At 44.6% G+C, this 16,220-nt stretch overlaps 1 protein-coding gene across 1 annotated transcript; it reads left to right on the forward strand.

The window, feature by feature from the left end:
- Nucleotides 1-9,419: 9,419 nt before the first annotated feature.
- On the forward strand, nt 9,420-15,259 carry LOC309680940 (tubulin alpha-1C chain-like; the record flags this gene model as incomplete). The annotated part of the gene is made up of 4 exons (XM_082494710.1): nt 9,420-9,540; nt 12,542-12,690; nt 14,025-14,705; nt 14,872-15,259. The coding sequence occupies 4 exons, from the start codon at nt 9,420-9,422 to the stop codon at nt 15,163-15,165; spliced, it is 1,245 nt and encodes a 414-aa protein (XP_082350836.1). The 3' UTR covers nt 15,166-15,259.
- Nucleotides 15,260-16,220: the final 961 nt, after the last annotated feature.

The following is a 16,220-nucleotide window of genomic DNA, read 5'->3' on the forward strand; positions in this document are numbered from 1 at the left end:
GAGCAGGAAAAACTGCACTGCCCGGGGACATGCAGAGTCCCCGTCTAGTCCCACCCTGTGTCTGCCCTGTTACTATGTAGGAATTTTCCAAACAGGCATCTGGATTTGGTTTTCTGGGCTTCATAAAGGAGCCGTTTGGGAAGGACAGTCTCTCTCCCATGAAAAAGTCAGAGGGGCTGTACAGTTCTGGAAGGAGCCAGAGGTACCGCTAGGGTGAAGTACACAGGACTGAGGGTGGGTATTTCAAACTGAATGAATCTGCAGTCGTAGAGGAGGAGGTGAACCTGAGTACTGAAAAAGATGAAACCTTGGTAAAGGTTTCATTTCATTCATTTCATTCATAAAACACATGGTTGGGGTCGGGGCAAGGGAAGGTATAAGGTAGTTAATCATTCACAAACACGGCCCCTTCCCTTCCTGTGCAACCTCATCTAGGTGTTCCTGCTCCGACAGGGGGATTGGACTAGATGATCTTTTGAGGTCCCTTCCAATCCCTAGCATACTGTGATACTGTGATACTGTGATATAAGGATGGATATAAGTGACAGGATGAGAGGAAATAGGTTCAAGTTATGTCAGGGGAGGTTCAGATTGAATATTAGGAAACACTTTTTCACTGAAAGGGTTATTAAACATTGGAATAGGCTGCCCAGAGAGGTGGTGGATTCACCATCCCTGGAAGGTAGATGTGGTACTTAGGGACATAGTTTAGAAGTGGGTTTTGTCAGGGCAGGTTAATGGTTGGACTTGATGATCTTAAAGGTCCCTTCCAACCTCAGCGATTCTGTGATTCTGTGAAAGCATTGCCCCATAGCCATGAAATCTGAATATTTCATACTAGCTATACACATACAGTCATCAGTTCTCACACCCAGGTGAGTTTTCTGTGACCTGGGAATGAGGAGGAGTCAAGACCTCACTGAAATCTATGCAGCACAGTGCTGTTGTCAATCTGAGTGGTAGAAAACGGTGCATGGAAATCACAGGTAATGTCAAACCCAGCACAGACAGGTAGTTAGCAAACAGGTACAGGGTTAAGGCTATCACGTTTTTAGGAATTCACCGATCAAGTGCATGTGCATTCATTATTTGTCCAACACTTCTGAGAAAGAACAGAAAGCAAGAGCCGCATAGCTGTACATTCAAAGAAGGTTCATCCAAAACCCTCGGGAATCCCCAGACCCACTGTGCAGCTACAGAGACTTTATCACAAATACTCAGCAAGTCCAGCATTTTCTGAAAGTATCATATTCACTGAATACATGGTATGCAGCCAAAGTCTCTGCTCCGTGGGCCTTGATAGCATTACCAGACACACAGAAATCCCGGACAAATGTAAAAAATTCTCATACTGCACGCAGAAATAATCTCCAGCAGGAAAAAAAAATGTGTTCAAGAAAACCTGGATACATGATAGCTCCTTGGACTTATCATTGTTAGTCACACTAAATCAAATGCACTTCAGTCCACAATAAACATTCTTCTGGGTATCCAGCAACACAAGCTTCTGTGAGACTGGATTATTTCTTGTCAGTGCATCAACTATGGAAAAGCACACGGAGGCAAACTCAGCTTGAAGTGCCAACTGCGTGGTCCCACTGTCCTGACACCCCCTTTTATGCCACATGAGAAGCACATTGAAGGCCAGTGAATGAAGCTTTATAGCAGCTGAGACAGTACGACAGAACAGATTTCAGCTGCCCAAGAAGTGTCTGTATGAAGTCTGACAAAGTAGCATCAAAACCTGATTTTCTCACCAAAGTCTGACAAATACTTCATGTAGCTGGAGCAGTCTTGGAAATCCAGACTAGCAGGGATAACACTGCTTTTCAGAGCTGAGGTACATGTCAAAAATCCATTTCCCAATAGCTGTTAAGACAAATCAGACCAGGTAATTTGTACAGTAGTTCAGTATGTGAAAACCTCAGTTTAAGCTGGACCAGGGCATACTATAACACCCCAGCCTGGCCTGAGTCTCAGATTTTATTTGTCAACTAAGCTGAAAAGAGTTCTCACAGCACTCACAAAATGATACCATCTTAATTTTCTGCTTTTGCAAGGTGTCTGACCCTTCTAGTTTGATGGTCCTGTAACAATTCTAAAGGAGAATAAAATACTACACTGTGATTCTGTACGATTGACAACTCAGGGTCTGACCCACTGCTAAACTGCATTGGCAGAGTTGAAAGGTTTTTCCCCTTTCTCCATCTCTGTCCTTCTCTCTTGATCCTCTGATCCTTGCTTTCTGGAGGACTGTTGTCTTTCCTTTCTTTCAGTAATTTTGAGTGTGCGCCCATGCAGGTCAAGTGTTATTTCAGGGCAGAGCATTTTAAAAGCATGAATCAAATCTTTCAAGCTCCTAAGAATCCACCCCAATAAAACACACAAGTTCCCTTGAGGCGGTGGTTTAAAAATCATAAGATTTTTTTTTTTTTTTTTTTCAAAAAAATCACCTTTTTGGGGGGCACTTATTTTCCATATGTTTTAGAGTTTAGGTCAAACTTTTCTCATAAGTTGAAGATCTCCTTAGTAATTCAGAAGGACAGAACAAAATATATTTTTGAATGAATGCATGAAATTTTCACAGATTCATCTGATACCTAAAATGGGAGGCTTTAAAGAGAAGCAAAAAGAAAGAGAACACTGAAATATTTTTAATACAACCACAACATGTGGAAGAACGAAATCCAATTTGGCCTATTTTCTCTTTTATGCTGCAGGAAAAGGATTCCCAAAGCTGGGTTTGTAAAGGTCGGATCAGTCATGTGGTGCTGATACTTTTGTTTCCAACTGAGAAAAGCACAACAGATTAAGAGGAGGAAAAAAAGTAACATTTAACTGTTTGGTTTGTTTTTTTTTTTCTCCAAAAATAACAAAAGAAACTAAAATATTGTAGCTACTTGCCTCTTCCATTAGTAATTGCTATGATGGCTCATGATCACTTCAGGTGTGATCCCTCCAATCTAAGTATGAACGCCTGTGACTGCAGATTTCAGTTCTGCCTGTCTTGGAACAACTAGAACTGCTCTGGTCTTTACCGAATAGCTTCGCTAAGGAGACTGCCTGAGCTACAGGCACTTTGTGGCCAAGGTCATACCCCAGCTAAATTAGGCTAAGCAATTAGCATAAAACAAAGGAGATGAAAAAACAGAAAGACAAGTTCTTTCAGGTCTCAGAGCTGACTGGAGCATATTACAAGAGGCTAGCTGGAACGGGGGTTTACTAGAAGTATAATGTTGATTGCGTTCTTCAGATATATAACAACTTGATAGCATTAAGTAAATAGTTTGTGCTTGTTGAGCATTAGATTACATAAAAGCAGAGAATAATTATTTTAAAAAAACTAATTGCAAAGCTGTATGTACTCCCCGGATGTCAACCGGCCTAGCCACTGAGCTCACGGTTCAACAAAAGGTGTTCTGTTTCATATTCACAGTGTGCTTATTGAACAGGAGGAACTCGATCCCGCTGAAGCTTGCTTCTTGATACAGGTACTTGCACATGTGATCATTCCCGACCATCCCTGAAGCCCTAGTCAACCTTCCTCTAGTGTGGACACAGCCAAATTCTCTAAATACAGACAGCTTAGTACTCTTTTACCTGTTTTTCAGCCACTTATTACATTTGGCATAATTCTTTGGAAAAATAAGTATGTCAGTATGATTTGTGGGTTTTTCCCCTTCCTCCATCTCTGTCCTTCTCTCTTGATCCTCTGATCCTTGCTTTCTGGAGGACTGTTGCCTTTCCTTTCTTTCAGTAATTTTGAGTGTGCGCCCATGCAGGTCAACACCCTGTGTTGAAATGATCACAATGAAATGGGAAATAGCAATAGCAGCGTCCTTAGCAGGCTTCAGTTACCATGCCCTGGAGATCAGTAGGAGCAAGGGGGTTCATCACTTCCCACCACTCATTCCAGCTGACTGTAGACCCAGCCTGACACCACTCCACCACGCTCCCTTCAAAAGTATTAGTTCTGTTCAGACTGCTCACAGGGCTGGAGATCCTCACAGGAAGAGGAAAACATGATCTCCTTTGTTATTGTTCAAAATTGTTTCACATACCTATCCTGCCATCAAAAGCTTAGCAAGGGAGGGAGAAGCAATTTCCTGAAACTGATGTCTGTGCTGCCCTTGAAAGGACGGCATTCCAGTTACCAACTTTACATGCGTGCACTACAGCAGACGCTTTCCACCCAAGATGTTTGGCAATCTCGTTAACATTTCTGTTAATTTAGGACACAGCACGGGGGTTTTACACTTCCCATCTAAGCACTGTGCCCCTTAGACAGGGGCATTTAAACACCAAAGGCACCGATTTCAGTGGGATCTCCACGGCTTTCCAGATCTGGTCCTTTGGCTTTAAGTCCTCTGTGTGACTCCAGTAACAGTTGGCACAAGCACTGCTTTGCCCGGTGGCTCTGCAATGGAGCTGTCTCCTCTCTCCTCCGAGGGAAAATACAAAGGTTTGCCCACATCGCACTCTCCTCAGAGAGGAGTACTCCCACAGCCCTCCGCCCGCCTCAGGCCTGGCCTGCCAGTGGGAGCGCTGACCACCGGGCCCGCCCGCTGCGCCCCTCGGGTGGGCAAAGCTGCTCCGCTCCACCCTCTCCTTCTCTGCGCTGCCCGCTGGCTCCACGGACACCGAGCCCGAGCCCGAGCCCGAGCCCGAGCCCCAGCCCCAGCCCCAGCCCCAGCCCCAGCCCCAGCCCCAGCCCCGCCAAGGGACCAGCGAAACCCGCAGCGGAACCGGCGGGCAACAGAGTCTGAGGAGGGACGTTCCAGCCACCGTTGGCGGGAAGACTAAGTCCCGCCTCCTCCCCGCCCCTAGTTACGAATCAACCAATAGTTAGCGCGGGAAGGTGAAATTCATATATGCGATCCAATGGAGCACAGCAGGGCGCATTCCACGCGGCCGCCGCCCGACTTCGATTGGGAGAGCGGACGACCTCGATGCGGAGGCACCCAATAGCGCCGCGAGGAAGTTACGCCTCCGAGCGAGGCATAGCCAATGAGCAAGGCGCGAGGCACCAGCCGCACCGCCCCCCCCCCCTATATAAGGTGGGCCCGGGAAGGGCTGCCGCTTTTGAGGTGCTGTCCAGACCCGTTGCGCGTCTGCTGCTCCCAGCGCTGCCCGCCCCAGCCATGGTGAGCGGGGCGGCCGGGGCAGGGGGGGTCCGGGGCCGCTCCGCACGCTGAGGTGGTGCGGGGGAGGTGGGGTGGGAGGCTCGGGTCTGCCCGGCCCGCGGTGGGGAGGAGGAGGGACGGGCCCCGGGCCGTGGTCGCCGGCGGGCCCCGAGCCGCACCGCCCCGGCGGCCCTTCACCGCGCGGCCTCGTCCCAAAATGGTGGCCTCCGAGAACATGGCCGCCCGCGGCGGGACCCTCAGCCCCCGACTGGCTCTGAGGTGGCGTCTCCCTCGGGAGTGACTCCGGCCCGGGCCCTCCGCAACAGCGGGGAGCCGGGGCCCGGGCCTGGGGCGGCTTCTCCGCCCCCGGGGCCCGCGTTTGCCTGCGTTCCCGGAGCGCAACGTGGCGGGGCATGCAGCCCGCGGTGAGGGGCGGCGAGCTGCTGGGGTGCTCTCACGGGTACCTGTTGAATATAAAAAATAGGGGGAACCTCCTTGGGGCGTGTGGGACCTGGAGCGGTGGAGGAGGCCATCGCACTGTTCCTGGAGGTGCAGCTTGCTGCTGCTGTCCTGGTCCTTGTCCTGCTGGAGTCAAGTGCCAGCTGTAGTGTGAGGTGGTTCGGAGGGGTCAGGGAATAGGCTGGTGGTGGAGTTTTCCTGAAGGACTTTGTGAGACTGGCTGGGTAGTAAAGCTGAGGTGGAATGACCTTGTAAGTTAGGATTCAGCACTGAAGGGGTATCTGAAAGGTATGACAAATGAATGGGGCATCATAAAGAGGACAGATATCAGCTGTTGAGCTGGGCAGCGCAAGTGGGACCTGTCAGTTGGAGTCTTTAGGACACATGTGAGGCCCTTCTCTGTGTGGGTGTTTGCCCTGTACATCTCTCTTTGAAAAGAGATTGTGGATGTCAGAAGGTTACCTGGATTTAACAAATGTAGCAGACTGCTTCTGTAGAGTTGTGAATGCATAGGAAACACTTGTTGAACTGAAAATGATTAGAAGTTAAAATGTTGGAGGGATGTGTTCACGTCCTTACTTCGTTCTTACACTTCTATGGGGGCTGTTTATGTTAACACTTTTTCAAAATTAATCCAAGTCAAGAGTGTGAATGCAGTCCCTCACCTCTGCAAAGTATGGCGTTCATCCTAGGGATGTTGTTCCTCATTATGGTATGTTGTTGAACTGGGTCTGAGCTGGTACCACCATTTTCTTTCCATTGTCTTTCCATCAGCTTCACATGGATGAAGCTTTACCTGAAATACTGTGCTGGAGAGTACAAGGTACCTAGAGCATGATCCCTCAGGACAGCTGGAGAGAGCTGGGCTTCTTCAGCCTGGCAAAGACTACAGCAAGGAGCCACCTAGTAGCAGTCTACAACTACTGAAAGGGCAGTTACAGAAGACAAGCCAGTGCTCTAAAGCTGGAGCACATCATATAGCAAAAGGATACAGAGATGAACAGGCTGGAGAGGTTCAGGCTGGGAAAATTCTCTGGGAGTTTTCACTGAAACTGGTTCTCTGCTTGCAAGTGGTGTGTGTAAGTGAAGGGAAGCATTTAGTGTTAATTACTTAAGCATTCTGTGTCCTGACTTGTGGCTTGAATACAGTGCTTACCAGTACTGTCTGTAGTACATGTTTTAACCTTATTAACTATGTAACTTCCATCAGTGATGTGTAAACGCCCAAGGCTGTAATGAGTGTGACAGTTGTCTCTTGCATGTCTTTACAACTTGGATGTTGTACTTTCAAGGCTCAGATTTTGTTCTGTTCTTTAATAGTAATGGTACTGTCAGACTTCTGCTGTGGAAGAGCTACAGAGAGCAAAATAGGCAGAGTCTCTTGGTGTGTAACAAAGATACGGGTTTCATTAAATAGCCACATACTACTTAAAAGTACTTGCTAGAGTTGTAGGAAAGCAGTTGAAAGAGACCTCTCAAAGCAGGGCAACAGTAGCACTAGGACAGGTTTTTGTGACTTTCTCACCAAGTTTTGCAAACCTTCAAGGATGCAAACCCTTTCCTACCTCTCTGGTGACCTGTTCCAGGGCTGCACCACTCTGCTGGGGAGGCTTTTCCTAACACCCAACCCCAATCTTTCAGCATCCCCTGAACATCTGACCTGAACCTTCCAGCAGAGCAAAGGGAAGGCTTCATGGTGTGCTGGCCATGTGTCTCCTTTTGTAGCCTGGCACATTGTTTGCCTTATTGAGCATGAGGATGCCCTGTTGAATGTTCAGGATGGTTTCTGTAGTAACTCCCATGATCTTTTCGGCAGGGCCACTTCTCACTTAACTGCTTCTTTGTACTGATGCAGGGAGTTGCTCTGCCACAAGTGCTGAACTTTGTCCTTTGTTCAAGTAAACATGCTGTGCTTCTAATGTGGTGCCTGTAGGACCTGGCATGTGGCTGTGTTGCTCAAGTTGTACTTTCAAAGACTTAAATTTTCTCTTTGGAGCATGAATGATTGTTGTTGCTTTGTGTAGTTTTAAGTAGTGGTGCTAGTTCATGTGATGCTGTAAAGCTTGTATAGTCTGACATCTTCCATGCATTCACCTTGCTTGGGCATGCTAGTCCCTATGCAATTCCTTTCAGTGACCTTCCCCAGCTGCTTAGGAGCTTCACTAACAAAGCTTAGATCACTGATAGGACCTCAGTACAGGTGAGGCTCCAGACTGAAGTGGTGGTATATCTCTATACTCTTTCTACTCTCACTGCAGAGAAGAGTTGTAGTTGCATGCCTGAAAGCATGATTTGGTCTAATTCATTGCCATGGCCTGGCTTCTCTGCGCCAGTGCTGCCTTGCTGGGCTGCACGCTGAAGCTGCTTTTCCTGTCACCCTTTTTATAGTGTGTAGGCTGGCTGTCCTCTACCATTGCAGTACCTTGCCAAGCCCAGTGCTTCAGCCTGGAGAGCGATGGAGTGATGGCCTTGGAAAGGAGTGGTGTGACAACAGCTTTGAGTAAGGCTGGTTGCAGAGAGGGTGTGGATTGCTCTCCTGGAAGCTGTATATCTGAATACGCAGTTTAGATGGATGGGGAGCGGGAAAACAACAGTTCTCAGCTGTTCAGTGCTGTGGTTGAGAACAAGTGATGGGTTGGTGGTTTTGTTTGGCAAATACAGATTTTAATTTCTTGGGATTCCCAAGGAAACTGAGAGGACTGTACTCCTGCCTTTCTCTATTGATGTGGACTAGGCAATTCCAGGTCCTGCTCATCCTGGAATTTCAGGATGCATCACCCAGTCATAGGGTCTGGACATAGTTAATTGTGACTGTTACTCAAAACTGTCCTATATGCAGGCTCTTCTAGAATGCATTTAACTGTTACTGAAACCCAGAAGTTTAATATAAAATGCCACAGATGGACCAGGAGTTTGGAGATAGTTCCATTGTGGTTTGGCTTTTAATATTCAAAACCCTGTGCTGAAATATTAAGGAAGCTGGGTTTATGCTCTGGACATCAAAGACAACTTGAGAATCCATAAATTAGTATGAATAATCCTTTTGCTGACATGAACTATTTTCTACATAGCTTAAATGAGGTAGTTTTGTCTAGTGTTAAGAAGTTTTAGCACTTTACATACAGAAGTGTGATGTGAGGCCTGATGTTCCATTTCTGAAGTGATACTAAGGGTTTTGTGAGGCAAAGTTTCTTACAGAATGACAAAGTTGCCTAAAGTGATCAGGAGGATTTTTTCCTGATTTTATGTATATCAAACAAAATAGCCCTGGATCTTGTAGAAGGTTTTGCTCCCTCTGGTGGCTGTGCTTATGTGACTCCTCGGACTGGAGTTCTGGGGGTGATGCTTTTCTGGACACTTAGGCTGGTGACAAGTGTAGTCATCAGTTCTTCTAAATATTCGGTGTTTGTTATGAAGAGAGGAGTTGGCTGAAGCATTTGGAAGAGTTGATCAACTCTTCCTGTCTAGCTGAGGATAGGAACAAGGAGGTGAATGAGTTTGTAAAAATGACAATGTCTAAAAGGGTCTTTCTCGGTGGAGGTGGATGATGACTTGAAAGAGGCTTTGTGTTCTGCTGTGTTTTGTGCCAAATGCCCCTAACACCAAGACAATAAGGCCAATGTTTTAATAGCTTTGCAGTATGGGAGTTCAAGCTGTGTGTGTGTGCTGAATGTTTTCTAAACAAGGAAACTGCTGTTTCTGCTGAGTGATCCAATTTTTTTTTTCTCCACACAGCGTGAGTGCATCTCAGTCCATGTTGGTCAAGCTGGTGTGCAGATCGGCAATGCATGCTGGGAGCTCTACTGCCTGGAGCATGGCATCCAGCCCAATGGTACCATGCCAAGCGATAAAACCATCGGTGGAGGGGATGATTCCTTTAACACGTTCTTCAGCGAGACCAGTGCAGGAAAACATGTCCCTCGTGCTGTGTTTGTGGACCTTGAACCAGCAGTAATAGGTAAATAGAGACCTGTGCAAAGGACTGTAGAACAGGCCATAGGGTTTGATTTAACTTACACACTTCTTGACTAACGGATCCATTTCTTTAGTCCTGCACAATGCTTTGGGGCTTTAAATTTTTACTATGTAAAGCTTGCCTACATCTTCCTAGTGAGGGAAGATACTTGGCTTTATGTTCATTGAGACTGGTAAATGTACACTCTGGAGCTCTAAAGAATTTAAATATTATCTTCTGCCAGCCTGTGGAATTAAATGGGTCTTCTGAATATGCTTCATGCTTTTGCTATGCAAGGAATTAGCTCTAGCTCTTGAAACAATGACATAATGTATACAGCAGTCAATGGGAACCTTTTTGAAAGATGTGATATGTATCACTAAGCAGATTTCTTTTTGTACATTGGAATGATTCCTGAGCTTTCCCAAAACAATTTTCTACTCTCTGTAGCTTGAATAGTGCTTACAGAAATGAGTCTCAATCGCTAGCCTAAATTCAGGGACTTCCAAATGTGTACTTCAGCTTCCTACTGCCTTATCTTTGAATAACAATCCACTCTTATCCTGAAAATCAGTTGCATTCCAAGCTTGGGCAATGCTGGCTCTTGGTATTCAGATGTGATCCCATGCATCAGCCACTGTCCAGTCCCACATTCTGGGGCATTAGCTACACTGCCTGTCTAGTGTGAGTTCCCCAATTTGATGACACTTGTTCCTTGTGTCATGAGTCTTGGTTTTGCTCTAACCAATATGTGCCTGAAGTAATTCTGCTGGAGCCACTTTTGTGGCTAAAGTAGTGATCTGTGCTTGTGCAGTTGCTGTGTTCATCTTTCTGCAGTACATAGAGTTGGTAAGGGGAGATGAGTGAGTAGGCTTAGGCTATTCTTGTATACCCAAAGTGTCTCTTGTAACTTAATTTCATTGTAATGCCCCAAAGCACTTTGTGGCTAGTACAGTAGAATGAACTTCTGCAGGAGAGCAAAATGCCATTGGGCAGGTCAAGGGTGTGAGTGCTGGACTGATAATTTTGAAATGAGCCAAAGCACCCTTGGCCATACACTAATATTCCCAGGAGCAGGTCTGGCTTTCTGTTTTCTTGAGCCCCATGGCTGTTGCTTCCTCTGCTGCTGGCCAGGTGGTGGCTCTAAGCAACCAGAAAAGGCTGAGAAATGAGGTGAGGGAGAGCAGGTGGCAAAGCTCTTGCCTTGCCTCTGGGGATGAGTAGCTGGTGAGTCTTGGGACAAGTAGTAATGTTCCAGCACTTGTTAATGATGCAAGTGTAGTACAGGGAGATGGGCAAAGGGCTGTCTTATGAAATACTTGGTAATACTAAAAAACTTAGGGCTTTCTGTTAAAGCTTACATCATGTGCCTTTCTGGGGGCTAGGCTTTCTTTATTCCTGCCCTGCTTATTTGAAAATTATTGATCCAGTTTCCTGAATAGGGCTAGCCTGATTCTTCCCATTCATGCAGCATGTCCCTCTGCACTGTGTTTATGGAAAAAAAAAAAATATCTGTTGTGTATAGCAGCTCTGTAGCTGCCATGTAGCACCAGGGTTTTCTGGAGCTACCAGATCAGTGCTGCTCTTAGTGAAAGCGAAAGGGCTGCTGTACATGTACACCAGCTCTGTAGATGCGATAACATACCATCAAACTTTCCACAAAGAAATAGGTCAGTAACATGTCTGGGAATTCAACACAAGTGTCTTTAAAAATCTACCCCAGATAGACTTAAAACCATGAAGGATAGCATGTCCAGGGGAAAACAGAGTTTAGGGGAAAGCTAAACAAAAAATTCTTTATTCCAGCACACTTTCATAGTCCAATGACTGATCCTCTTAACTCTTGAAGTTTTGTTACTTCCCCAGGACCATCCTCACTCATGTTGCCCCTACCAGTTAGGTTTGTTTTTTTAGGTTCTATATTTGTCCCTTTTACCTGTATTGTCCTCATTAACTTGGAGTGGTAATGCAGAAAGTCTTAGACATACGTATTTTGAATGGCAGACTTTTCCAAATTGTTTTTATTTTGATGCAGCTTGGAAATACTTGAGTATTGGATTGCAAACTTCAGTGGTAGCTGGTCAGTCTAAATTGGTTCAACTGTATTTTTGAATCTTTAATTCTGCTTACCTTTGTCTTGCTTGCTCTTTTTCAGCTTAAAAGGAATATATGCAAACAGGCAACTTCATCTGTAGTTAATAAAACTCTTTGCTTTCCATGTGATTTTAATTAAAGGATGCAGTACTGCATTAGCATATAACTCCAGAATGGCTTGAGCTAAACCAGAGACAGCTATGCCGAGTGTCTCTGTACCATTCTGGTAGGACAGAGCTTTAGTCTGCTAGATGTAAGTGTATATTTCTGATAACTAGTGGAAGTCATTAGTCTAAATAGTTCTCCAAAGTTGTAACTGTTGGGGGATGCTCTGTGTTCATTTGCGTGGTTTCTTTATAACACAGACATTTGTGCTGGAGCTTACATACATCTCAGTATTTGCATAACTGAATATCTCTACAAGGGCATCTCCTGTTCCTTTTGAACATTCTTCTCTAACCTTGGCAGAAAGTATAATTAAGGGAAAGAAGGGGACAAGCAAGCAGTGTAGGCTCTGGCTGCCCACAGCTGCAGAAGCAATAAGGAAACATTTTGGAGGGCTTGGAAAATGAGGGGGGAAAAGCAATATTTCTGATGCTGATCTGCAAAGTGGGCCTCAGGTTGTCTTAAACTGTAGAAGAATGGTTCTGCTGATACAGTCCAGTTTTAAATTGCTCTGGCAAGAAAATGGGACATTTTCTTAAGCAGTAACTTCATTTTTCTTAGGTAGTCAACATTTAGACTGTACTAGGTATTGTATCACCTACTGATAGGTAGAAATCAAGCTTCTTTTTAAGTGTTTAGGTACCTTATTCTGGCCACCCTCAGAAGTCTGAAAAGCCTGGTCTAGGTAGAAAGCTAACTTTATTTAATTTATTTATATTTATTGGTATTCATCTTGTCTCCCCAGATGAAGTTAGGAATGGGACATACAAGCAACTCTTTCATCCTGAACAATTGATATCTGGTAAAGAAGATGCTGCAAATAACTATGCTCGAGGTCATTACACAGTTGGGAAAGAGATAATTGATCTAGTGCTAGAGCGTATCAGGAAACTGGTAAGACTTTTCTTCACTGAAGCCTCTTAAATGTCTTTATCCTGTTTTACAGGGTTTGGAAATCAGGTTATCAAACACATAGGCCTATAAATTGTGCTTTACTTTGTTATGTGGTAGGAGAATCTGTGGACTTAGTCTGCATCTTAGCCAGCTGGGAATGGTTGGGTTATTCCTGCCAGATATGACTTTCAAATGGCCTGAAATGCTGATGAGGCATCCAAAACTTTAGTTTCATGTTCAACTTCAGAAAGCCAGGATGGAGATAATTGATTTGCATAACTCCTGTTGGAAAAGGATTGGTCTCTGGCTGGGGCTCTTGCAGGGAAATTCAAACAGGAGTGTTTGCTTCTGTGGTTTAGACTTCTGTTTGCATTTCCTGCTTTTATAAATTCTGAATTAATTTTATAGTAATAACAGAAAAGGGGACTAAATCTCAGTAACTTGGGATGTTTCAGGCTCCCCAGTACTTTGATTGTGTGGCAGACTTATGAAGATGTCTGCTTAGAAGGTTAGAGTTCACTTTACAGGGCTGTTAAGCATGTACTTTACCAAATCTGTGTCACAAAGGTAAGAAATTCTTATTGCCCAAAGAAATCCAGACTATACCTCTGGTACTTTAATATGGAATGCTAAATGAGTCTTACTGAAAAGTACACCTTTTGTAGATCAAAACTGGCATTCTCAACACTTGGCTGCTACCATGTCTAATTAAAGCTAAGATAAGTTTGCAGCAGGCTGTACTTTGACCTGTAAAATATGGTTGTAATTTCTTTTTACAAGCTGTTGGAAGGCCCTGTCAGTCCAGGGAATCAAGCTAAGCATCATGTGGCACTTCTTTCTGAGGACAAGGCAGTCCGGTGTCTTCATCCAAGACTAAACTGGAATGGTAGTGTAATACATTTTGACAGCTCGCTTCCTTTAACTGAGCTACATGCTTGCAACTCTTGCAGGATTATAGCAGTAGTTCTGGAACAGAGGATTGCTCTGGTTTTTTGTGCTGGTAGAGGATGTCAAATCAATATAAGGGATAGATGGTCTGCAGTTCTCTGAATATTATTGCTTTTCTTGGTCATTGTTAGTGGCCTTGGCCTGAGAATTGGGGGTAGGAGAAGTTTTGAGGTAGTAATTTGAAGTGCAGAAGTCACTTTCCAAGATCTAGGGAGCTTAAAATAGCTAAGAATACAATGTTTTTTATAGGGCAGTTCCTTGATTATCAATGGATGTTGAGTTGCTATGTGTTAGAATTCAGAGTTGTCTTTTTTCTTTTTTTTAAGCTTGTTTTGGAATTCTTAATTTCTACACAACTGCTTTAACACATGTATTTTCTCTTTCAGTCTGATCAATGCACTGGCTTGCAGGGTTTCCTGATTTTCCACAGCTTTGGAGGAGGCACTGGCTCAGGTTTTACTTCTTTGCTGATGGAACGCCTGTCTGTTGACTATGGGAAAAAATCAAAATTGGAATTTGCCATCTACCCTGCACCACAGGTCTCAACAGCTGTTGTTGAGCCGTACAACTCCATCCTGACTACCCACACCACCCTGGAGCATTCCGACTGTGCCTTTATGGTTGACAATGAGGCCATCTATGACATTTGCCGTAGGAATCTGGACATTGAACGCCCGACCTACACCAATCTCAATCGCCTCATTAGTCAGATAGTCTCTTCCATTACTGCTTCCCTCAGATTCGATGGTGCCTTAAATGTGGATCTTACTGAATTTCAAACTAACTTGGTGCCTTACCCTCGTATCCACTTCCCATTGGTAACATATTCCCCAATTATTTCGGCAGAGAAAGCTTATCATGAGCAACTCTCAGTGTCTGAGATAACCAATGCTTGTTTTGAGCCATCTAATCAGATGGTGAAGTGTGACCCTCGCCATGGCAAGTACATGGCCTGTTGTATGCTGTATCGTGGCGATGTTGTCCCCAAGGATGTCAATGCTGCTATTGCCGCTATCAAAACCAAGCGCACAATCCAGTTTGTGGACTGGTGCCCTACCGGTTTTAAGGCAAGTCTCAGTTACATCATGATTTTTTTTAACAGACTTCTCATTTACCATTATGGGCTTATGAAGTATATTTTCTCATTAAGATGTTCTGTAGGTACCTGATTTGTATTGTAGTCACTGTCAAATGCTATGAAGAAACTCATGGTCTCTTCTGCTTTTCACATAGGTTGGCATCAATTACCAGCCACCAACGGTGGTTCCTGGTGGTGACCTAGCCAAAGTCCAGCGGGCAGTGTGCATGCTGAGCAACACTACAGCCATTGCTGAGGCATGGGCTCGTCTAGACCACAAGTTTGATCTGATGTATGCCAAACGTGCCTTTGTTCACTGGTATGTTGGAGAAGGGATGGAGGAGGGGGAGTTCTCAGAGGCTCGGGAAGATTTGGCTGCACTTGAGAAAGATTATGAAGAAGTGGGCACAGACTCAATGGATGGAGAAGATGAAGGTGAAGAATATTAAACACAACAGAAATTAATTGCAAGTCTTTGACATTTTACTGCCTCTTCAGTAGCCATGTAAATCATGTCAAATAATTGGAATAAACTTCTTTAATCAAGGCATTTGGTAGTGTCCAAACACTATGTACATTCATTAACTATATGCAAGTAGTCTATAATCCAGGAGATAGAATTTCTTTCTGAAAAAAATAGCTGAATAAAATAATCCTGCTATAGTTAGATGAGTTCTTGTCCTTAAGACACTGCTACTTGAAGAACTAATAGTGCATATTTTCCCCCAGAATACAAGACTGGAATGTGCTTGAGCTTTTGCTGGAAGATTAGTTAGCTACACTTTTTCAAGGCTCTAAAGTTGGTGTCATGAGAGGCAACAGGAACTAACCTTGTATTTATTACCCTTAAGAAAAGATGCAACACCTTTAAAACCAAAGGCTATATGAGTTAGTGTTCTCCTAAACTTGGATTTAGTGTGGGGCAGTAACTTAGAGATGCAGTAACCTGCAGGGGGAAGAGATGCCCAGAAAGGGTGTGGCATAGCACAAGTAACTTGGCACTTCTGTCAGGACCTGTGTGGTTGTTGCCCTGGTGTTGCTTTGTCTTCCCACAAAAGGAACTGCATTCCCTGTATGCCAGCTTTCTGCGGAGTCTGCCTTTTTTCCTGAAGCTGTCTGGAGCAAAATCTCTGGGTTAGTTGGCCAGGGTGAAACACTAGTTTTCCCTAAAACTAATTATTTTGCAGAATTAGTCCATGGGATCAGATATGAAAATTACTATCTTTCTGCCTTCCTTGTAAGCTGATGTAACGGGAGAGGATTTGGCTAATCGGGTTATCTTCAGATGTGGACAGCCTCTGTCAGAATCCTTCTGTGTAGTCTGAGTGGGGGCTTGGGAACACAAGGCAGTGATCCACAAACCAAATAACCTGACTGTTTCTAACTCTGTCTTGGAGCTGGGTGACTGAGGAATCTCCCACAGAAGCAGCAAAGGTGGAATAGTCAAATATGTTAAGATGACAATTGAATACTGAATGTGATTATAGGATACCAAAGTCTGACT

Source organism: Vanellus vanellus (genome assembly GCF_965231255.1).
Source record: "Vanellus vanellus genome assembly, chromosome: 23".
Lineage (NCBI taxonomy): Eukaryota > Metazoa > Chordata > Aves > Charadriiformes > Charadriidae > Vanellus > Vanellus vanellus.